Below are 25228 nucleotides of genomic sequence, written 5' to 3'. Positions count from 1 at the left end.
TTTACATTGAGTCTTTCCAACAGCTGAATTGCCTGACGCCTTTCTTTGTGATGTGTGGTTGAAAGTTCTGAACAAACTCTAGCTTGAGATGACTTGCCATTTTCACTTAGAAAGGAAAGCTTCTGTTTAAAATTCACTTGCAGCAGACTTCACAAACAGCTAGATTAAATGAATAACTACTAGTCCAGGTACACTACAGTAGCACGGAAGTAGTTTGAGGAGGCAAGGAACTAGATATCATACCATTGCTACCAAAATAATGCTCTGTGCTCTTGAAAAGACCATTGGTTGGTTCAAGATTTACATGCAACGCTGAAACAAGAGCTGCACCATAATGATTCTCAGCATAGTTTATTCTATTTCAGTATTTTAAATTTGGTTTTGAGTTTTGGGGAAACTTCCTGACTTCATAGGGATGAGTGTACTTTGGTCTTAGGGAAACTAGGGCACAGGAGAACAGTAAGTTTACTTTGCTTGGGGTTCTGTTGAGAATGTTTCCTGTAAGTAGATAACTCCTGCAGCACTGCTTTCCCTTACAGAAGTGGTAAGAGCACCGTGTCATGTACTGCAGTATTGTCTGCTCATAGACGCATGACCACAATTACAGCAGCGCTGATACATAGAAAGCAGACAAAATTTTTAAAGCTTTCTAGTTTGTTTTTATCAGAGCATAAAGAAGATACCTTTATTTTAATACTATGGAGTTTTGTGCCTAAAGCAAAAACTGGAAAACCTGTGTGGATTAGGTGATTCTTGTAGTGTTGGCACACTGTTCCCTTTTACACATTTCTTTTGTCATTTCAGTTATGTTTGGTTGAGCTTGTAGTTGTACTCACTTCAATGTTACTTTAATTTAAATTCTATTTCCTTATGATGCATATAATTATTTCTTTGTGTATGTTAAACTGGTAACTATATTAATCCAGAATATGTAAGAGCATACTGTAAGACAAGATTTTTTCTATTTTATTTTTTTATTTTTATTTTAAACTAAGACAAGACTGTTTATATCTGTTCTTTCTTAAAGATTTAATAAGATGTAAACAATAGTGTTTGCGTGGAATAAAATGAAAGAGGAAGCAAATATAGTTCAGCTGCTAAGAAAAACTGTTTAAAAAGTAATAGCTCTTACTTTAATTTCCTGTAATGAATGTAACTGTTGGTATATTACAGATGATAGAAAAGCTAACACTTGAGGATATACTGCAAATGAAATAGCTTGAAAGAGACTAGGGCTTGTGCAAGCTGGAGAATGGGATGTAACTGGAGTGAGATGGCTTACAGGTGGTCAGTTTTGACTTGCTCTGGGGTTACCAGTAAGGCAGTTGTACTTAACAGCGTGCTCTTGTGCAGAGAGCAACAAGGAAGAAATAGTAAAGTAGGATTTAAAAAAAATAAGTAATCAAGCTGTGGAAGTTACTTCATCTTACTTCAGTTTGGCACTGTACTGCTAGGGCTGCTTTTGTACTGCTTTAACAATATAAATCTGACTTAGTATGGCTTCTATAAATTCAACTGAGTATATCAATGTCTAATCTCGTATCTCTGTCTTGGTGAATTGTTTAACTGGCATGATTCATTTGCTTGTCTTGAAAGAGTTATTTCCTTGCTGGTAAAGGGCAAGTATGAGATTAGTTGCGTACAAAGGTGATTTGTAATTGTTGTTTGCTAATCTGAAATTGAGGAAATATAATTGCCAGGAGTCAAAGATCAGGATTAAAATCTTCCAAAGCCTATGCTTGTAGGGATCCTATCATCTACTCAAGAACTTTTAGAAAGCTTTCATCATGAATGTTTTGGGTCATGTGGGAGGGAGGTGGCAAAACTGAAAAATGCCCTTGGCAACATGAAATTCAAATTGGCTGCGGTTTCAGTTCCTTTACAAACCCCTGGGAACAAACATGTTCAAAATAGTTACCTTTGTGTAGGTTCATTACCGTACTGTGAAATAATGACCATACTGAATCACCAGAATTTCTGAAACCTCATTGTCTAATAGTGGGTGTTAATAGAGGCCTGGAGAGGAACTGATAGGGGAAGCTGGAAGAGTGTTCTGGGGAAGCAACTTCTGACTTCAGCTTTCTGAACTGGGAGAAGTGCTTATGTATTTAGTGCCTGTGGATGGATTCTTCCATTAATGTGTCCAGGCTTCTTTTTCCTGTGCATTTATGTAAAGTTCAAGTACTCAGACTTGGGACTCAACACATACTTTCTTTGCGTTGTTTTTGGTAACTCCTTCTGTTTGTTTTGAGGTGTCACCTATAGTTCCACTAATGCTTGTTGGTTCTCCTGTTAGATGAGGTTGAACACCCATCTCTTGTCATTTTAACAATTTGCTTGAGCCTGAGTCAGTGATGCTCGGTGCACTGCAGCTATCTTGTTGACACTGCCTGATTTTACAGTGAAGATGGCAATTATCAGAGAATATTTGATACTGAGTCTTTGAGCGCTGCTTGCATTGTCTATTTGAATAGAACATGTGACTGTTTCACGCTTAGCACAATGGAGGTTTTGTTTCTTTGTGCAAGTTTGAAAAATGTGAAGAAGTCAGACCTGGCCTTTGTGGTTCTTGAAGCTTACCAGAGTGGTTTTTGGAGTTCACGGTAGTACTGGTTTCTTTTCTCAAGAGACTTTGAATAATTTGCTAGCCATTACTGCACCTACAAGTATCTGTTTGAACAGGATAGCTTGATCATATTCAAAATTGTATCGTAAATGAACAGATCACTGTATCACTAGAATGAGTTGTGCATTAACATCAGGAAAATACATTTGCCTGGGTGCTGTTTTCTGTTCTGAGGTTTACCAAGGATTGTGTCTTTGTTTCTGAAACAAGTTGGGAGAGAAAAGGGGTTCAGCAAAGTGAATTTTAACCAGAGAATGTAGTCCTTAACTGAACCTGATGTATGATGTAGAGCTGATTAAAAAGTTTTTAATACTACTTGTACTACTTCAAAGGGTAATAAAAGTGGAGTCCTAATTGGCTCTTCCCTACTTTTGTATACAAACTACTATAGAACACAAGATCAACACGTACCAGGGACTTGTTCCTTTATGGGTCTGGTACATCCTAACAGAATGCTCACACATTTACTTCGTTCCTCTTCTGGGATGAGTTGACGAATTTTTCTGTTGGTTCATCTTAACTTTCTGCTTCATGTTTCCCTTAGGCTAAGAAAAAAAAAAAATCTTAGCAAATAGTACAAACTTCCAAGCAGATACTTTTCAGGTTAGGTAAGGGTACACTATATGCTTTCCCTCCTTTTCCAGCAATTCCCAGAGGATGTGACTTGAGCAGTTTTTGGCTCCTGGTTTTGTTTTTTTCCAGCTCTGTGACTTCCACTAGTAAATGCCTCATACTGTGGTTCCAGAAGGTCAGTTCTGCAGAACTCAAGAGTATATTCTTCGTCCAAGTCCAGCCTCCTTGTACTTAATCCAGATTTCATTTAGACGCGTGTATTCTGTGGATGAATGCTACAAAGGCTGGGTAGCTTTAAAGAATGGGAAAGTCACTTATTGTGAGAATTTTTTTTTAAATATCAACCTGTGCATGTGTTGTCTGTGACTTCATTCAAGGCTATGATTTGATATTTTTGTATTAAAAAAGTCTTGAGTGACAGGAATGAAAAACTGAAGCAATTTAAGTAGATGGATCCATTAGTAAGTTCGCAAGAGAATACATCTTAATTTGTCTTGGCTTGCTCACCACCAGCTGAGTGCGTAGCAACTTTTTCTCCCCTCTCTATTAAAATCAGTAAGTTTGGTAAGATCCTGTTGTATTTGTGCTGTAATGGAAAAATGAATGGTCTTTGTAGAGACTTTGTAGAAGTGTCTTCCAAACAAGACTCACTCTTGTCATCTAAGCTTGCTTGATATCTTATTCCAGTTGTACTACTCATCTTGAAACAAAGCAAAAATTGATATCTCCTATGTAAGGAGAGTTTTATTGTCATATTAGAATAGAGAAAGATCAATTTACAGCTCTCAGAGGCTGCTTATTACTTGGGAACAGATCCAGAGAACAGTCTTACTTCAAGCTATATCAAAATAGATTGCAGACTTTGAGTGGAATGTAAGTTAGACTTATTCTCCTCTTGTTGATGTTAGAGCTCAAGTTGCATATCTCCTAGGGTTCCAATGTTAGAGATTAGTAAGGGCTGTATGGCTTTATGTATGCTTACTTTAAGTAGATGTTCTACTAGGAAAGCAAGTTTGTAAATTATTGTTTAGTGTAAATCATATTTCTTGCTGCTAATCCAAGTTGGGAGTCTCGTGGAAAATACTCAAAATTGCTTTTAACTCACAAGGCATAAAAACACAGATAAATTTGCCACGTGTTAACTGGGCTGCAGTAGCTGTGCATGCTTTCATCATGTGGCAAATGTGCAGTAATGTGATAAGACCTGCAATGAAAGAGTGTCACCTGAAGGTGCTTTACTTCATGTATGATATAAACTAAGAATATATATGTGTCTAATAAAAGATGAACAGAGATGTGACAATCTGACTGTTGCTGAGATCCATCACAAATAATTTTGTGGTATCATTTGAATCTTTGAGACTACTTCTTTCCTGCAACTGTTTTCCATCAGGACATCCAAATGACTCTGTGTCCTAATCTCTTGGAATGAGGAGCATGGGGACATTTGACGTTGATCATCAGTTTTTGTCAAAGTATTGTTTGATTTGTGTGGACAAAAGCAGCCTGTTTTTAAAGAAATTCTCAAACTCCACTGATCTGAACTCTTTGCAGGGACTTAAGAGGAAGAGACCAAGAAAAAAGTCTATTCAAAGGGAATAACGTGCTGATGTACCTTAAAATAAGACATTTTTGAGGAAATGCTGTGTAGTGCTTGCTGTATTGTTTGAATTTTCATTACAGTTTTGGTATTTATGATGTACATTCTTAATATAATTTTACAGCTTTTTTTCAGAGTAGCATGTGTTTACTTCATCCACTTTATGTTGCGTTAATTCCATAGTGACGGGGGCATCTAATGCTTACAGTGGCCTATATCTTGCAGTTGAATCCACTCAAATGGAGTTGCAATTAAGGCATGCTGGTTTAGTCCTTTTGGGATTCTTTTCTGTAAAAGGTTAACAGATGCTATAAATTAGGCCTTATTTTGGCCTACTTTGTGTTAAAAATTCCATTTTAGAGTTGCTGTTTGTAAACTTTCTATGGGCTTCAGAAAAAGTTGTGGTGTTAACTGAAATTTGCTAATCCTTCCTTTAGAACAGTCTTGGGTTTGCTGTCTCTGTCCATACATTGTTGCAGTTCAATTTGATCTATTATTTAACTAGAACAAATGTGGCAATCCTTAGCAAAACAGTAGGTTGTCTGCCTGTTTTAATAGATCCCACGCACCTGATGTGTGGAATTGAGGCTTTTTTTCCCTCAAGGGAGAGGTCAGTCTAACAAATAATCGTAGTCTTTGTCTTCAAGGGAAATAATTATAAAATTAGATTTCTTCTTTATGGTGCTCAAATGTGTATTGCTGTAGATGCGTATGTGCTTGAGGTTAAACAGCGCATTCAGAAGGGTATGTGCATTTTTTAGTGCATGAAGGTAAAGTAAGGACAGTCTATGTTCTGTGCATCTCAGATGCCTTAACTCTCAATGGAATGCCTCTGCTACTTTAAAAATCAAAGATTGAATAGCTAAAACTTTGTCCTGTTTCTTTAGTTTAGCTTTTTATAGATTTCATTTCATTTCATGCTTTTGCCAAAAAAAAGAAAGACTTGCCTTCAAATACACAGTCATAAAAGCTTGAAGTATTGTCCTTAGTCCAATGGATAATGCCAGCCAAGGGTGCTCTTACTGTTTTTACTGGTCAAATGAATCCTGTGTTCTCTGGGAGGCTTTAATCTGAAAATAATACTTGATGGATCAGTAGAAATAGGTGGAAAAAAAATTTATCTCTGATAAGTGGTGTCAACTATGGACTGGAGTGTCCAGGACTCTTCTAGACACTTTAAAATCATGGGTTTCTTGCTTTGAACAGTCAATATTAGCACAGGCATTTGAGCTATTAATGGGGCTCTGTAGGGAATAGTTACTATTAACCCTGCTGAAGCATGAGACATTGCAAAAGCCTTTGCCTGCACAGGAGTGAAAGTAGGGCTGGTAGATCATGTGACCTGTAGGAACTGATGAGTTTGTTGCTTCAACAATTATAGCAGGAATAGCCTTTGTGTTTGTTAGCACACAATATTATCCTTAAAAGCCTCACTTCGCAGCAGGGTTTGACACACAACTGATACCATTCAGCGGCCACTAATACATATTGTCATCATTATACCTTTAGAAACCCTCAACGTTGGTCAGAAAGAGTTGGTATTTGGCTAGATGAGTTTCCTTCGTGACAATCCTTCCTATTTCTTTGTTGATGCAGGATGACAGAATGGATGAGGTTTGAATGGACCTCTAGAGATCAAGTCCAACCTCCTTTTCTTGAAGTAGTGAAAATTGGAATAGGTTGCTCAGGACCTGGTCCAACTAAGTTTTGAATATCTCCAATGATGGAGACTCCTCAGCTGCTCTGGGCAATCTGTTGCAGTGTTCAATAACCCTTATATGATATTTAAACTTTTTTTAGTGCATTTCAATGTGTCCCTGTTGCTTCTTGTCACAGGACGCCAATGATAAGTGCCTGGCTCTATCTTCTTTACTCCCTCTCCTCAAGTAATTATCTACCTTCATAAAATCCCCATGAGCCTTCTCCAGGCTTAACAGTCCCAGCACTCTCAGCCTCTCCTCATTTGCCATGCTTCAGTTCTTCTATCAGCTTTGTGGCCCTTTCCCAAACTCTCTACAGTATGTCCATGTGTCTGTTGTGCTGGGGAGCCCAGCACTCCAACTGTGTCTCACCAGGGCTGAGCACAGGGAAGGATCACCTCCCTTGACCTGCTGGTGATGTGGGGGCTGTTGGCCATCTCTGCCACAAGGGTGTGTGTAGCTGGCTCATGTTCCCCTTTTTCATGAAGACTGACAGGACTTTTTCTGCAAAGCTGCTTTCCAGCTGTCTGGCCCCTGTGTGTGCTGGTGCCTGGGGTGGTTTGTTCCCAGGGACAGGACTTGGCCTTTCCCCGTAAACTTCCCGAGGTCCATGTGTCTGCTCACGTCTCCTGCCTGTTGGTGTCCCTGTGAACGGCAGCACACTCCTCTGGGGTACTGACGTCTCCTCCTGGTTTTGGGTTACCTGGAAATGTGCTGAGGGTGAGCGCTGTGCTATCGCCCGTCTTCATTAATGAAGATGTTAAACTGTCCTGGCCCAGGTTAAACTGTCCTACCCCTGGCGTACCCCAGTAAGGCCAGGTCTCCATCTGGGCTTTGTGCCACTGGTCAGAGCCCCTGGAGCCTGGCAGTTGAGGCAGTGTTCTGTGCTCAGAGGCATGGGATTCCTTGAGGGCTGCGCTTGCTGGTAACGACATGACAGTAGTCTGGTTGTGTGAGCTGTGCTGCTGTCTCTCAGTGATCCCATTGAGATCCTAGCCCTGCAGCTTGCATGCAGACCACTAATTCCTCCTGCTTGGTCACCATTCTGTGTGTGTGTTGGTGTATGGAGGCTTCAGAGAGGCACCCAGTCACGCTTATTTGCTTGGAAAGGTATTAGAGCTTCCTCCATCAAGCTGTCCTGCAGGCAGCACTTTATATATGTGCTTACACTTCAGGTGGGGCCCTCGTTTGCTCTGCTTTTTGTTACGAGGTCTCTGTTGCCTATGTCACTCTGTACCCTTTGCTTACCAACCTGGTCTGCCACTTCCTCACTTGGCTGCGGGTTGTCATCTACCTCCCCTGATGTTGCTGGTGTCCTTCTCATGGAGCTGCCCCAACCCTCTACCTGCCAGGAGAAGCCTTTTAGTGGAGCTGCTGCTGCATTGTACCTCTGAGGTGTTTACAGCTACTACTGCTGTTCTCTCCAGAAATTAAATGAAGCCCTGTGCGGCTTATAATTCCTTAGCCCTTCTTTGTTCCCCTTTCATCCTCGGAAAGTGCTGTTCTTGTATGTTTGCATAGACTTGCATATCTTTCTGGGGTTATAAGAGGAGATTGCTCTACCTGGTTCCCCATGGTTTCACCTGACCAGGTCACTTATTTAATGATAGTGCTAGTGAGGCGGGGTGGAAATTTCTGCCTGTTTACACTATTATTGTGTATTAAAATGATTCAAGAAGTTGCTGGACAGCCTGTTCAATTTTATTGCTTTTGCCATGCATGTTTGAATAGTCATTTCCTCAAAGACATGTCCTGTGCATTGAAAGATTTTGGTCACTTTCTCTTTAAGTAAAGCCACTCTGCATCTCTTGCATTCAGGTCTTAGTACTGATGATCTTGCTCTGTCTGAGATGGGGCGGGATGTTGGACAGGGGAGTCCATCTTAGGCTACATGCTGAGGCAGCAGGCTTGTTGTCCTGCAGTTGCCACGGTGGGGGAGGATTGAAAGGTTTTTCCATCAGTCTTTATTTCAGTGACCTTTTCCAAGTTAGGAATAGCAGTTGACTAGGAAAAGCCGAAACAGTCATTTCTCTTCAGTGAATCCATACAGTTTTCTCTCAAGTTCTGTAAGCTGAAAAATAAATTGAAATCAAGAAGGTAATATTTTTCTGTTTTCAAAATGCCATTTCTGCAAATCTTTGACTTATTGAGCTTCCCACGCGATACATATTTGGAATTTATTAAACTGCTGTATGTGAAGACTCCCATGCTTAATGCTTCCAGCAGCTTGCTAAGTGAGGTAGAATAAAAGTTCAAAGTAATGTCAGCATGTGAAATGTTAACAAGTAAAAGCATGATAAGATTCTTTAAATATTCCCAGGGACTTAATTTTCATTATCTGTTTAATGCAGTGACTACATAGTTTTCACAAACTGTGTTTGCTTATTCTTTCAGGCTGAAGGTTTCGGAGCGGATGTTGGAAGATGTTAGCTGTGGATACTGGGATTGTGGAGGAGTGGTTATCAGAGTTCAAGGTAATATGCTCTCGGATGTTTAGCCAGTAGGGTTTGAATTGCTGCTAGAGCAGTGCGCGAGAGTGCTTGGTTGCTGTAGAAAATAAAGAAAAATAGTAACCTTGGGTTTTGCTGAGATAATGTGATATGTGCAAATGCCTGCTTGAAAGGAATTTTTTCATTGTCCTCTTTCGGATTACATACTTCCTGATAGAGAGCGGTGAAAATGTGTATCACAGATGAATGGTCTTGTTGGTTTGAGTATGGACTAGACTTGACTATAGGTTTTGCTCCTGATCTGCTTAGATACACTGGGAATGTGTTTTCCTATCTGTATAATGGCGTATGAACTCCTCTGAAAGACTGCAGGTATGATGTCCTGTCAGAGCTATGAATAGTAAGTTTAAATATACAGATTCCAAAGGGTTGTTGAAAAGGTTAGATTTTTACCCTCCTAAGTACTGGCAGAAAATCTGTCTAGTGTTAGAGAAGAGCTGTTCACATCAACTGACATTTGTGTTCTTTCAAAGTAATACTATATCCTGTAATAAAGCTCACTAGCTGGGTACAGTCAGCCTTGAGAATAGCCCTTTAAGTATGGGGCTGCAAACTGCTGAGTTTCACAGTACTGAAATTTCACAGTGAAATTTCATTGGGATTACACCTGGATTGTAGTCTTGGATTTTTATCCCATCTACTGTCATTACATTCTGTATGACACTGCCTGCAAAATAGTAAAATGAAGTGTGTCTTCTGGCAATTTTGTTGTCCTGAAAACATGGTGATTTCCGTAGTAAGGTTTTCATTGTGAAACAAGTTTTAGTTTACTATAAACTCTGATAAGTAATAACTTGTAATGGAAAATTGTTGTTCAAATAGCTGTTATATTTTAATGACAAAAATGCTTTTTCTAGTAGTTATAATATTTTTATTTCAGACACTACCAGAAGCATCCATACCCAGCTATGCTACAAACTTGAAAGACAAAAGTGCTTTGATTTCATCTCTTTACAAAGTAATTCAGGAGCCGCAGAGTGAAGTGAGTATATCAGATCTCTTGCATAAAATGGCTGACATAACACCAGCAGAATAAGACCTTGTGTGCTAGTTAATTGTTCTAACTATGTGAACTATAGAACCGCATGCAGAGTCTCTGTCAAAATGTTTGTTCTTAGCAATGACATACTACCATGGAAACAATAAGTTTTGTAACCTACTGATCATAGCCAAGCTTGCAGATCATATTCCTGGGCTTCAGGACTTGGGTATAGAATTGTGAAATATGTTAAGGGATTGAAAAGGTGTTTGAGACTGACACAGAATTCTTTCTGTAATTCAGTATCGCTTGAATGTGAATTTATAGCTATCAGAAGCTTGTCTATTACAACCCAAGAGAACAATGTTAGATAGGTTTCTAATTCTTCTAAGTTATTTCTTAGGTTTTAGGGTTTTTTTGTTTTTATTTTAAATACATACAACGTAAGTATATGCATTTCTACAGTGGATATACCCTTGATGAAATTATGGCAAAAAAAGAAAAAAAACTGGGGGGAGGGGGTAGGTTTGCTCTGTACCTGTGTCAGGAATGGTTCCATACCCCATGTCTGCACTTTATTTTAAAGTGTCCGGGTGAGTTCCGAACATACTGACCTGGTTTTAGTTGTGTTTTGTTAACTGAATTGTCTTGCTTTCTACCATCCAGCAAACCTTTGTGTATTGTTTCAAAATTGCACTCCTTCTGAAAAGACCCAGCATAAGGAACCTTTCCAAAGTTTGAGATGATGCCAGCAGTGGTTATAGGATAAAATGCTTTCAGTATATACATTTTTAGAGAGAATGCTGGTAGAAAAACTCCCAGGTTGTCCAGCAAAGAAGAAATGTAATTTTACTTTGCTGCTCATAAAGGCGTTCTGAGTCATTCCAACTGCTGAGTCAAGCCTGTCTGGTCTTCAGAATGTGCATCAACATGTAAATTAATCTGCTGAGTCTCCCTGTCGATAGCCAAATTGATATGTTCTTTGATTTCTTACTACTTTTGGCTATACTAGGTTTCTCAGAGACCTTAATAGCAGAGTGGTCAAGGCCCTGCAAATTCTGCTCAAAAAGGTTGTTGGGATAATTGTGGGGGCAAAATATTGAAGATTTCCCTGTCGGTGAGACTTTGAATTGAATTGAAAACCCAGTGCTGACATTGAGTGTTGTGCTGCCTTGGGAGAACAGTCCTAAAGTCTCCACTTGGACTTTTCTCCAAGTACCTGTCACTGTGGAAAGGACTACTTGGAGCTTTCCACATTGTGAAAATACTTATAAACTAGCAGTTAAAAAGACAAGTAATTTCTTTCAGCTCTTATTTGAGACCTGTTGACTGCATTTTGTAATGACAGCTTGCTTTACAGTGTAGGATATGTGCTGTCTTTTCTTACCTCATGCAAAGGGGAAAGATTAATGCATGAACACTATGAATACTGCTGAGATTAAAACTAACCAACTCCATCTGTATATTTTTATTATATTAGAAGTACATATATTCAATTATCTCTACAATTAAAATTGTGATTAATCTTGTTTTGAGGGATGGATGTGTTCTTTTTTTCAGCATTTGAAAATTAACTATGTGTATTTGCATCTGTGACTGCATCTTCCTGCTGGTTCGCGTTTGCTCTTCATATGGGATTTTTTTGGTTTGCTTTTCCAAAAATTTAATAATCAACTTGTGAGATAAACGAACTACTTGTTTGCTATAGCATAGAAATATCCGAAGTAGCTGTGTTAGTAAAGAGTTTGTTGGTTACTTTTGAGGTTTCTGGGCCACTGATAGGTGAAAAATGTAATTCAATACAAGGAGAATCTTCGGTATATGCAAAGATTTAAAGGACTTTTAATGGACTCAAGAGCCCAACAGCTAAAAAAATAATAATAACATTCTGAGATATGCTTCTTCGCAGATTCTCAAGACTTTTTACTTTCTACTAAAGCTGCCCTTTTAGATAGTAGCCATGCAGGCATTTCCATTAGGAAATAGAAAGTGTTTGGAGTGTCTAACACATTTGGATGCAGCTTAAAAGGAAGAGGGATGAAATTGCTTCAATGTTCTTCTGTTCCAGCATTAAAAATTGTTTCAGTCTACCTACTTTTTAGAACTGGTTTAGCATAAAACAATGTCGTGAAACAGCAACAATCATTAGTGCATTTTGATATTAGTTGTACCATGTGGTGGCATTTTGAGGAAGAAAATCTGTTTTTGTACTGATTACGCATTTAAATGTGCTGATATAAAGCTGTCTCAGTTGAGATAATGATGTGAACATGGATACCTGTCATAGCTATTTATGTGCCTTTTAAAGTTCAAGCACATAATTCTGAACTGATACTTCATTAAAGGAAGCATGCAAATTGTGCGAAATATGTAAGCTGAAAATGGAAAGCACTTGGGCTGATAAAGTTTTCTAGAAGGATCTTTGCTATTCTGCTCTTAAAATTGACAACTAGTTTAGCTTGGCGTGATTTTTTTTGCCTTTGCTGTAGGTTTTTCACAAATTATTTTTCCAAAGAGAAATTGTATCTGTCAGAAGCTAAAAGTTCCTCTTTTTTTTTTTTTTTAATGGATCAGGTTGTCCCAAATTACTACTTAAAAAGAACCAAAACCTTCTCAGATCCTTTGGGTTCAGAAGTAACTTTTGGAGGTGAGAAACGTTGACTCAACTTTCTAGTCAGGAGGAAAAACTTAGGAAAGCAAGCAGATAACTTTTTTTTTCTAGCATGCTCTTCTGGTGGTGGTGCCTCCTATGCTGCAATGAAGGGAGGAAAATATAGAAGAATGGGTTTCTTACCTTCTTGAAAGCTTTGCTCCATTGAAAAACTGAAAGTGTGACCTAGACAAATAGCAGACAAACTGAGTGTTGTAGTTAGAATAAACTGGAAAATGTGATCTGCGTGTTGCTAGCAGTAAAGTACATATCTATATTCAAGTTTTTAATGATCTTCAGAAAGATGCTGACTAATACTTTGCTTTCTGAAGTGCAGTGACAATTCCAGTTAGTCAGGGATCTTTTCTGAGTGCAGTCTCTAAAATACTCTAAAATGTATGTCTGGTTTGGGATTCCATCATTTGCAGGTTGAAACTTTTGGGGATTTTGTGCAGGAATATGTTTCAGTGAAGGTCTGTTATTAGTCTGAACATTCCTGGTTTTGAAATGAATTTTGAGTCTATTTCTGTGAGTCATTGTTGCGTGAAAAGGGGCCAAGCGGCCCCTTTTCACGTAGATGATCTGTTAAGATGTTAGATAAGTAGATGATCTGTTAAGATGTTAAATCTTGGAGGTAAGAAGCAAGGTAGCAAACAATCCTTTAGGCATGTTACATTTGAATCGTGTCTTTCAGAATTTGCAATTAGAGAATGTCCCATTTTATGTGATGGTTTTATTTTATATACTATCTGGAGCTGATAAAATGAATTCTAAATTGCTGGAATCTCAGATTTCATTTTGTAAAGTTCACTAATATAAATGCATCAGCTGCCTAGATTCTTTTTCAGGGAGTAGTTTCTTATATGATAGGGTCCTCCTACTTGTTATTACTTGGAAATACATGATTTGGAAGATTTAATTAAAAATCCTGTTTTTTCCCTTCCCTACCCCACTTTTTTTTTTTTAAGAATAAATCCTTTTACAGTTACAAACTCTTATCAATGGTTTTCTGTGTTTGCTGCCAAAAAGTATTTTTGAGTATGTGCTTTTGAGTTTTTGCTTGAGAGTGCAGTGTCCAGTTCAGCTGGCTTTGAAAGTGCCGACTGGTTTTGACAGTATTTTCCACTTGGGTTAGGAAATCTCCAATCTAGGTGACAAAATAAAAATATGACTTCCATACTGTCCTGGTTTGAGGGCACGGTATGAGGTGTGGTGATAACAAACAAGTATCCTTTATTTATGCCTTTGAGGCTGGAGGAAGTGAACCAAAATTGAGGGGAAGGAGCCACTGGAATTCTTTTTTCACATGGGATGAAGGGGCTCTACTTTTATCGTCTCAAAGTATTTTAAAAGGGATGAAAGGTGACTTGGGCAGTTATTTCAGCAGTCATTCCCTACTAGCTAAAATGTAACATTTATCAGTTTACAGTTTTGTCCAAAGGATTGATTCACACAAAGTTGCGGTTTCTTGTAATGTTTTATTCATTCACAACTGTAATTTCTGTTTCAGCTTTTGGAGCCAGTTTGCCATCAGCTCTTTGAGTTCTATCGCAGTGGTGAGGAACAATTGCTACGATTTACGCTGCAGTTCCTACCGGAATTGATGTGGTGCTATCTTGCTGTCTCTGCCAGCAGAGATTTGCAGAGCAGTGGATGCATAGAGGCTCTTCTCCTAGGAGTTTATAACTTGGTTTGTATTCGCATGTAATTATTCAGGCCTAAAAATATTAGTGTGCTTTTGGGGGATACTGTGGAGTATTTTACTGGGAAATCATTAACAATTTTGTTTCAGAATTGAAATGAAGTGATTGAGTATCTCAGTTTTTGACTCTTCAAACCGGTATCCTTGTCAGAAATCTGCAACATGAACTTTTATTCTTTTATTTTGGTGAATAATACCTCCACTCTTTTTGTGGATCCTAGAAAGTATTAATGCATTAATGCCTGAAGGACCCAAAGGAGTCTTTTTAATTTTTTTGTTAGTTAATTGTTGGTATGGTGATTAAAGTTACATTCTGCTTAAGAGCTTTTAGAGAAGATACTTTTGAACTGGTTGCCCGTATTTTCTGGGTATTGTTTATCTTGCCTAGAAAACACAAAAAAATCACATTCAACAAGTTCTTACTATTCAACTGCTGAACTGATTGCTTAGCTTTGAGAAATTAAAGGTCTCATTTCATTTTGTAATAACCTGGACATCTTTTTTCATATTTTGTATGAAAAGATAATGTTTGTTACTAAATTACTGCTTTGAAGAATAGAATTATGAAGGAACTTTTAAGAGCACCATATTTTAGTTATTTAGTCTTTTTATGGCTATTATAAAAAGCTTAGTGTTATTATGTCCGTTGGAATTCTCTTCAGTGTAGTTTGTATGTTCTGGGTGTTTTAGGAAGGCTTTTGGGGAAGTGCAACAGTGATGAATTTGTCTCCTCTTCCCATCCTTCTCCTAAAAATGATCTCAAATATCTTTAATAAGCAAGTGAAAACATTTTTTCACCCAGGATTCTAGTTGAAAAGACCTGAGCCCTTATGTTCATCTCTTCTTCAGGCAGAGTACAGACTTCTGGTGCTTTATGTGTGCTTAGTTGTATATCAGAAGAAAAACATTCCTGAAAAGTATTTGGTATATCTTATACCTTAATTCAATTCACTCCTTTATTTTCATGATGAAGTCATCTAAAATGGTTGACAGATGTGACTATCATCACTTGTCTTTCTCCTAGAAGAGACTACATTTACCATTAAGCTCGAAACCAGTCCAGTAATGTCTTCTCTTAGCTATGAACAGTTTCTTCCTCAATTAGTAAGGTAGCCGTCCATTACCAGCTACTTGGGGTCATAAGAATTTTATGTCAAGCTTCTGTAGGAAGCTGTAGATCAACCTGATTTTTGGAAACATTTATATTCTCCCCGGCTTCTGCTTATGCTAAAGTAATGCCATGATACTGACTTCTCTGTTGATGTTGTATAAAATTTGTAACTTTAACAATCAAGAAGGTACTGTCCTTCAGTATACAAAGTTGAAAAGTAGTAGGTAACCTGCTTAGATACTTATTTTATCTTTAACCAGCTACTTTGTTTTCAAAAGCAAGAGGAAAGATACAGCCTAATACAAATAGTAATCCTTCTGTAAATGTGTGTGGTGGTCTCTTGGAACTTGAGGAAATTAACCGGCTCAGAGTCCTGCAGCTTCTTACTGAAGGAAATAGAAAAATTAAGTATTGCTCAGAATAATTTTAAATTCACTACATTGTCAGGGGTATGGAATTACTGTGGCTGAACCTTGAGAATCACGAACTGGTTTGTTTTACCTTCAGCTTGGAGACATACAGTGGTAGTGGATGCAGTTGATATTTTTGGCGTTCCTTGGGTGTAGGTATCAGTTTTTTTCTAATATGCTTCAGATCTTGAAATCACTCCTGAAATTTAATTACAAATCTGATTAGAATGAAGAGTCAAAATATTGATATTTTTAGATTTTAAAAGTTTGGATGTAGCCAGTTGCTTTTCCCTTCTCCTCCAATATATCGAGGAAACTGTTTTCCACATGGATCCAGAAGCAATATTGAAAATTAAAGTAAAAGTGGTTTGAGTGGAGGAGCTGTGTAACTCTTCAGGCAGAACAGTTCTATGACTTTTTGATACTTCTCAGTTTTCCTTTACCATTTCATATTCTACTTTAAGACATGAGTTTTAATAATTACTATGTGAAGTTAGTCCTTCTGCCTTCTAAGGCATGGATGTTAGGAGACAGTGATGCTCCTCTCTAATCTCTACCTTTAGATATATGAAATCTGCTGCTGAAATTTAGGGAGGGTAAAAAAAAAAAGTTCTTGTGTGTGCAGTGTTGGTTATTGATCAGGTCTGCTTTGGAACTTACGAAGTTTTTTTTTTTTTATTTGAAGCATTTTAGTTTTCTTCTGTGATACTTAAGCACATTTTTTTTTGCCTTATCCGTTAGTCTTCCACTAACTTGCAGGAGTGAGAAGTCTGCTAACATAGTGCTCTGGTGGTATCTTGCAGGAAAGTAGCTTCTCTAGAGCTCTGCATCCAACTGTATCTATAAGTGTGGAATTATCAGGCTTGGACTTTTGCAAATGCTATGATGTTTGCTACTATCAAACTATATGAGGCTGCAATCATTCCAAACAAATTACTTGTAGAGCCATTACTTGATGAGTAAATAGTTTTCAGAACAGAATTATTAAGCATTAACCTTCACAATTAGCAAATAACATATAATTAAAGAAGATAAAACTGTTTAAACATATTGAGATTTGCAGTTGGTGTTTTTATAAAGTGGACTACATATGCAAATGCACGTGCCCTTTGCTAAGTCGTTTGAATAGTTTTCAGAAACAAAGCGAATGCACTGATAGAAAGCAAATACGGACATAACTTCTAGCATGTAGCTTGCATTGTTATAGTATCCCTGTCAGTCCCTATAATAATTTGTTGGCTTTCTTTATCCATTCAGCCCCATCCAGCCTTTAACATTTCTGAATGTCTGGTTTCTGTGGTACAGTGTAACCATTGGTATCCTCTGTCTTTTTCAGGAGATAGTTGACAAAGAGGGACATAGCAAAGTGCTGAGTTTCACAATTCCGTCTTTGTCCAAACCTTCAGTCTATCATGAAGTAAGTGACATGTACAACATAAAGTTACTGATTGAGAAAGGCAGTATGCTTTGGAAGCCTATTTGTTAAGCATAAAAGTGAAGAGTAGTTTTAACGTGTTGCTTGATGACATAGGAACATATTTCTCAGTCTCTTCAGTCGTTTCTCAGTCTTCTCAGTCATTTCTCTTACTAACTGATCTCCGAGGCCTCTTCAAGACTGAATAATCCTAACACCATCTCAATGCACCAACTAGGTTGTTTTTTTTTTCTATTCTGAAGTCATATACCTCATCTGGTGTAAAATAACTTCTCAAATCTAAGACAGCTAAGCAGTTGGATAACCTTAAGCCTGTTGAAAATTTATGTACATGTATAGTGATGCTGATCATTGTGTATTTTCACTTGCGTTGTAGCAAGACTTAGGTGGGCATGTTTTGAATGACCCTTTTTCCTTTAGCCTTCCAGCATTGGCTCCATGGCTCTCACTGAAGGAGCTTTGTCGCAGCATGGTTTGTCCAGGGTTGTGTACAGTGGACCTCATCCTCAGAGGGAGATGTTAACAGCACAGAACAGGTGAAATTGTATAATAGTATTTTTCTTGAGAATCACTAATGAATCTTAACTTCTCGGGTTTTTAATATAGTTACAGGCTGAAGGTGGATATGTGTATGCTGTGCTTTGTTTTTTTTTGTTTTGTCTTTAAACATGTTTAAATGTAGATGCAGAAAGACTAGCAATGCATATTGCTAGTCTTAAGTAGAAATGCTTACAGAACCAAACTATTTAATTGTCCATTTTATTGACACAAAGTACTAAATCTGTACAAATAACTCTTGCAAATTTCTGTATAAGCTTGTTGGTCGTTCTGTTGTTTTTTTTTTTTTTTTTTTCAAAAATACAGTTGGTAATGTAATTCTAATGTGTCTTGTAAATCCCAGGTTTGAAGTGCTGACTTTCCTTCTGCTCTGTTACAATGCTGCCTTAAGCTACATGCCTGCAATTTCTCTTCAGTCGTTGTGTCAGATTTGTTCAAGGTAATTTCTGTAGATTGATTACACTTAAAATGGCATTTTTAAGTTGAAATGCAATAAGTTTGAACTTTTTTTTTTTAAAAAAAAGCTTAGATTCCGGAAAGCTGCTTGTAAACTTGACTCTTTTCCATAAGTATTTACAGCTGCATTATTTACTTTTAAAGTATCTCTTATATAACTTTGGGTTGAGATCTCAAAAAGGGGAAACAATGACCTGGTTTATACCCAGTGCTGTTAAGTGGAGAAGTCAAATCAAGGGAACTGTTTGTTTTTAATCAAAGTAGTTTTAGGTGTGTTAACTAAATAAAATCAGAAATGTGTTCTAAAATCTTGGTTAATGTTGCATTACAAGCTTACTAAATATATTTGAATATCATTCAAGTTGAAACTTTCTTGAAATTATAGTAGATCTTGAAACTAGAAATATATCCATTTCTTACAGGTACGTTGGGTATTTCCAAAATCTTCTGATACTTCAAAAAAACAAACAAACAAACCCACCTCAGCTTTGATTACCGTGTCTATTTTTGATGCATCTCTTTTTTCAAAGAGGAAGAACTGGTAGTAAACATATCTGTCTCTAGATTTTTTGAAAGTGGACTTTGGGTTAAGGAAAAAATTAGAATGTCCCAGTTAACCCAGGAAACCCAAGAGAGACCTAGAAGTCAACTACAGCAACTCTTAACCGGTCATAGTTCCCAGGTTTCTTACGCAAACAAAACATGGCAATGGATGCCTGTAAGATTCTCTCCTTTTCGGAGGAAGAGAGAGAGCTTTGGAGCACTTGGCAATATTTACAAGAGGCTTTACAAGGTATTTGTTAGATACGCAGGTCTAAATTTTAAGGGGAAAAAATATTTAGAAGCTAACCATTGTGGACATGAGGCTGATGTTGCTTATTCTGCTTGATTGGGTTTTGATTATATTTGGGATGAATAATATTTAAAAGGCCTCCAAAAAATCCCAAGCAAATTACCAGTAGATGCAAGCAAGTCTTTCTACTTCAAAATGTTGAACGTTTGGGTACTGAATTATTTGATACTCTACAATTCGACTTTTATCTTAGTTCTTCATTCCCTAGTGGTTTTGGCATCCATGTTTCTCTGCTTACTGAAAATCTCGCCCTAACAGCATTTTAGGGATTCAAGGGAATATGTGTCAGAAGACCCAGAATGTCTTTCAGTATCCTGTTTGGATGTGTTGCTGACAAAATTCTCAGAAGAATCTATAGAATAACTCCTTTAATTGGTTTGAGCAGTGTTGAATTCAGGTTTCTTTTGGAAGATCTGTATGAAAGCAATCTACAGTGAATGTGCTTTCTTCTAGTAAGTCTAATTCAATTTTTATGACTTTTCTAAAGAAGCAAAAGCTTCTAGTATTTCTCATTTACAAACATGAACTGTAAATGTGACAATTGCAGCACAAAACATTTTGCGTTGATCTCAAGTGTTGTAAATTCAGATATTTTTGTATTTGGGCATCTTCAGTTACTAAGTCTCTTCTCATAAGAATATTATCTTACTGTGATGTAAAGCAAAGCACTTCTGCGGATGTCGTTGTAGCCTTTTTAAAGGAAGTAACTCAGATTAGAGTAGGGCTTTTAAAAACCAATTAATACTGGCATTAATAGACTGTCTGTATTAAGGTCTTTTCTATATAACTGTCAGTGTTCACTGATCACATTCCTACTGTGAGTTCACTGTTTTCCCCCCAAAACGCTTACTATATCCATATACATCCCTGTACATCTCTATGCATCTAGTAAATGCATAGATGTATACATTGGCCTAAAAATGACCTGGTTTAATGGTTTTTATGTAAAATAGCATTTTTGTTTAAACTAGACACTTACTTGCTGTTGCCTCCGCCTCAGGCTTTACACAACACTGAAATGCTTATGATTTTAGTGGATTATAAGTGTTATCTTTGAGCCAAACCATTGGTAGAAATCATGGACTATCTGGAACTAAAGTGTTGCCCAAGTTGCATAATAATAGCCTCTTCTGGGGGATAAAGAGGAGGAAAACAGGATGGGATTTTTGCGAGGGAGTTATTCAACCTAGTTAATTTCAGTAACTGGCTCATGTGGTTTAGGACTAGGTAAGAGTCAGAAAAAGAGCTTTGATGCTTTAACTTTTACCATGTATGGACAAAAAGAAATATGAGAGGATTAACTTGTTCGGTTCCAACATCCTGAGTATATTTAACAGAAGTCTCATTTAACTTGGAAGCAAGACTTTTGTTTTAGCTAGCTGTGCATATACTTTGCAGGTGAACTTTTTATATTTTAAGAAACAAGTTTATTTGCATTCTCGTTTCTAGAAATTTAGAGTTTTAAGCTATTTGAATAGTGAGACACAAATCACAATGCAATCTGAAGTAATGTATTCCTAACAATAATAAAATCAGAGTTTAAAATCTGAATGAATAAGCAAGGAGTACTTAAATACTCTGTGCTTCTGGCCAGTAACAATATCAAATCTAGGGGAAAATTTGCAGTTACTTACAAATTAGCATATTCGGGTACTCTTGAGAATCAAAATTCAAAACTAAGCAAAATAATTTATGGGTTTTTTTTTTTAGAATAATTTATAATTTTGAATTGTTGAATTCAGACACTTACATCTTGGTTTAGGCCAGTCTATGAAGTTTGTATTTAGGGTTGTAAATTTCAGTGAGAATTATAACTAAATACTGATGCTCAGCAGTTGACCAATCCTATCAAGTGGCAGCACAAGCCTAGGGTTTATGGAATTACCTTCAATACTAGATGAGTGCATAGAGGGTACGTATCCTATACCTATAGGTATCTTAACCTCATGAAGTTCAAGAAGGCCAAGTGCAAGGTCCTGCACCTGGGCTGGGGCAATCCCTGATACCAGTACAGACTGAGGGATGAATGGGTTGAGAGCAGCCCTGGGGAGAAGGGCTTGGGGATACAATGCAGTATGCACCTGCAGCCCAGAAAGCCACTTGTGTCCTAGACTGTGTGAAGAGAAGGATGGCCAGCTGGTTCAGGGAGGTGGTTCTCCCCCTCTACTCAGCTCTCCTGAGACCCCACCTGGAGTACTGCATCCAGTTATGGGGTTCCCAGTAAAAGAAAAAGACATGGACCTGTTTTGTGGACCTCTGGATCCAGAAGAGGGAGACAAGAACGATCAGAGAGCTGGAACACCTCTCCTATGTAGAAAGACTGAGAGAGTTGGGGTTGTTCAGCCTGGAGAAGAAAAAACTCCATAAGACCTTATTGCAGCCCTTCAATATATACAAGGGAGGCCTATAAGAAAGATGAGAGGGGCTTTTTACCAAGACCTGTAGTGACAGGACAAGGGGCAACAGTTTTAAACTGAAAGGGGATCGATTTGGGTTGGACATAAGGAAGAAATTTTTTATGATGAGAGTGGTGAGACACTGGGACAGGTTGCCCAGAGAAGTTGTGGATGCCCCATCATTGGAAGTGTTCAAGGTCAGGTTGGATGAGGCTTTGAACAAGCTGATCTACTGGAAGATGTCCCTGCCCATGGCGTAGACAGTGAAAACAGATGATCTTTAAAGGTCCTTTCTGATCCAAACCGTTCTATGATTCTTCCTTTATAAACATAATGTTTTCATTTCCTTGCATGTTGTCACTAGCGTGGCTTCCTGTCTTTCCTGATGAAGTGTTTAAAATGGTTTTCTTGTTGTTATTTAGACGTATGGTGATATCAGCATGAAAGTTAAATTTAGATTATACTAGGTATAACGTGCATACTGAGAGAGTTGCTGAGCTATAGAGATCTTGGGGGCACTGTCTGCATTTTTGGTGTGGTTGGCGTTGTTTTTTGTTTTGTTTTGTTTTTTTTTTTTTAAGTAGCCAAAGCAGAAGATGAGTTGCAGTATAGAGAAGGACAGGAAAAAAGTGCAGTAGGTTAGTGGCAAAGTTAATTTTAATAAAAAATGGCTCCTGAAATCTCTATTACAGATGTAATTTGAAAGGTACTACGATGCAATCTTAACTCTTTTTTTTTTTTTTTTTTTCCTGGAAAAAAAATAGATTTAAGATAAATTTTATAAACGCTCCAGTATTGAAGCTTTCTGAGACTAAACCTTCTAGTGTATGCTTTGGACAAGGAAATACTTTGATTAATGTCATTAAAGGTCATTCTGGAAGTCCAGTAATAGCCAATGAATTGAATATTTAACTACCCAATATCTTTGATTTCCAAAATGTTTTAGCTATGGAACCTGATGTGGAATTTAGTTCAGAAGTAAATTCTAAAGCTGACTCTTACTGGATTTTAGAATCTATTTTTATGAGTGTGACACTTCTGGTCTCTTTGCTTGAAAACCTGTATGCAACTTCCATATTATATGCAACGACATGCTTCTGTATGTAATATTAATAGTTGGAGTACTACTTTATTTCCTTAAATACTGTTAACTTATTTTTTGTCTGTTCTGCAGCAAGTTAGTGGATTTAGAATGGCTTATACTGGCAGTTTTCTTTCATGTTCCACTGTAATGTGAAAATGTAACATGAGTGTCTAGGGTGTCTCTGTTTTGAAGGATTTGAACTCTGCCAGTAGAGGGCATACCCTTCTTCCATTATAAGAAATATTCCGCTTCGGCACAGGCTTGATGGTGGATACCTTCCTGTGGGTCTAATGTAGTTAAAACATATATTAAACACCTAGCTTTGTAGAGTTCTATATGACTGTGTTCTACGTCATTTGCTAATGAAAAAATGCATGATTTCTTTAGAATTTGTGTCTGTGGATATCCTCGCCAACAAGTGAGAAAGTACAAGGGAGTCAACAGTAGGATTCCAGTTTCATCTGAATTCATGGTGCAAATGCTAACAGGGATTTATTATGCCTTGTAAGTTGTTATTTTTTTATATGCATACAAAATAAAGAAATTTCATCTTAATTTCTACTCTTATTTAGGTATGCTACCTTTGAAACATTTTATTTGCTAGAGGGCAGATGGCGTCTCTAGCAATAAGGCCCTCAGGAAGAGAACATGGTTCTCCAACTAGTTAGCTGAAGTTATACTGGGGAGAGAGGGCTAGAACAGCACAGACAACTGCTGATGTGAAAAAATCTTAAAAAAAAAAAAAAAAAAAAAAAAAAAAAAACCCAAAAAAACCCACAACCAAACCTTTTCCATCTGTTGTCTACTCTCCACATATTTGCATGCTAAGTTTTGACATCAGTCTAGTTAAAGAAAAAAGGTCTTACTCTTTCTCTGAAATGCTGGTGTCATTTACCCTTTGATAATCATATTAATGTGTGAAGCTGTCTTATTAACTGAAATAATTAGAGACTAGTAACACAGGCATACTCAAAAGGTGGAGTAATATTAAAATAATCCAGTTTGAACTTCAGAGTATTTCATGACTAGCTGATCAATAATTAATTATGTCATTTTTTTGAACTGCTCAGGGTGGCCAATGAAAATAAAACCTTGTTTCCACAGATGCTACTTCAGAACAAGTTCTCTATATAGCAGGCTTACTCCTAATGAATACAAGTAGTTCAACTCTTCTAAACTGAGCTCTCAAGGACTCTGTGACGGTTATGTGATCAAGAAGGTTCATCTGTTGATATAGATGCTTATTATTATGTATATATTTACCTTTGTAGTTATAACGGAGAATGGGATCTGGCTCGTAAAGCTATGGATGACATTTTGTATAGAGCACAGCTGGAACTCTATCCAGAACCTCTGCTGGTAGGTGTTGTATTTCAACATATTTTTTTTTTAGTAGAATTTTTAGTTTAGGAAATCCTTCCTATGAATGTGCATGATGTGACATCACACCAGGAACCTAAATCCCGTGAGGTCTATGTGGCCGTGCTCATGTGAATAGCTAGATCTGCAGGTATACATACATGCACACAGGTGTTTTCATGTACTTAATTATTTTGTTATCTTCCCTAGTGAACAAGCTCTTTTCAATAGAATGCTTCTTCGTCTTTAAAGTTTAGATAATAGTGCAGAAGCACTCTGAAGTTCATGTTAAGTAATAGCCACATCTTTAAACTGGAAACTTTGTTTTAAAAAGTGGTGGGTATTAAATGTAACTTAGTTCTGAGAGGTAATTGCAACCAGCATTCTTTATAACCCATGGAAAAAGCTAATGTGCTTTTTGACCTTAAACTGGAATTGTACGCAGTATTCTTCTTGGAGTAGTAAGAATCCCCTGACAGAATTTTTCTTCTAAAATTTGGATCTTCATGTTAAGAATTTAACTTCATCTTTTCTGTTCTAGGTTGCTAATGCAATAAAAGCTTCACTGCCTCAGGGTGCCATGAAATCTAGTAAAGAAGGTACAAGATGCATTCAGGTTGAAATTACGCCTACTTCATCCAGAATATCCAGAAATGCTGTGACTAGCATGTCTATCCGAGGGCATAGATGGAAAAGGCATGGTAAGAAGCACACTTTGCAATAAATTCTCAGCTTTTTGCACACGTTTAAAATAATATGGACCATTTTGTTATTGCATATCTTCATTACTAGTAAGCAAGTAGCAGTTTGGAGGTTTTTATTTTCTTAACTGGTGAATGATGAAGTGTATTCTTTATTTCCCTGATCATGTTTAAAAAAAACCCACACCTCACCCACAAAAATCCCTTTTGTTAAAGGGAGCTGTACAAAGTTATTGATCCTTTAAAGAAGCTGATATTCCTGTTTTCTTCTGAAAAGTACTGTATAGTACCTGAAGCTAAGCAAATACTTAACAACTTTAGCACAGAACCTCATCTGTCTTAAATTACTTAAATAAAAATTGGATTTAAGGGTAGAGGGATAGATTATTACATTTTGGTGCAGTGGCTTAACCCCAGCCAGCAACTAAGCACCACACAGCCACCTGCTTACTCTCCCCTGGTGGGGTGGAGGAGAGAATCAGAAGAGTAAAATTGATAAAACTCGTGGGTTGAGACAAAGACAGT

General features: G+C 37.4%; 1 protein-coding gene across 5 annotated transcripts in view; it reads left to right on the top strand.

The window, feature by feature from the left end:
* HYCC1 (hyccin PI4KA lipid kinase complex subunit 1) overlaps window positions 1–25228 on the top strand; it is a 48543-nt gene that overhangs the window by 10524 nt on the left and 12791 nt on the right. For all 5 annotated transcript variants that reach the window (XR_012585492.1, XM_074574837.1, XM_074574836.1 and 2 more), the window contains exons 2-10: window positions 8894–8973; window positions 9890–9991; window positions 14149–14328; window positions 17198–17278; window positions 17717–17832; window positions 18198–18293; window positions 23031–23147; window positions 23915–24002; window positions 24544–24703. Coding sequence is in view for 4 of the 5 variants with exons in the window: in XM_074574837.1 (XP_074430938.1) it covers window positions 8923–8973; window positions 9890–9991; window positions 14149–14328; window positions 17198–17278; window positions 17717–17832; window positions 18198–18293; window positions 23031–23147; window positions 23915–24002; window positions 24544–24703 (991 nt within the window). In the remaining variant the exon portion in view is untranslated. The remainder of the gene's footprint in view (window positions 1–8893; window positions 8974–9889; window positions 9992–14148; window positions 14329–17197; window positions 17279–17716; window positions 17833–18197; window positions 18294–23030; window positions 23148–23914; window positions 24003–24543; window positions 24704–25228) is intronic.

This window comes from Larus michahellis, chromosome 2, assembly GCF_964199755.1.
Source record: "Larus michahellis chromosome 2, bLarMic1.1, whole genome shotgun sequence".
NCBI lineage: Eukaryota > Metazoa > Chordata > Aves > Charadriiformes > Laridae > Larus > Larus michahellis.
Note: the sequence above shows the minus strand (reverse complement) of the source record. Positions and strands in the feature narration are given on the sequence as shown.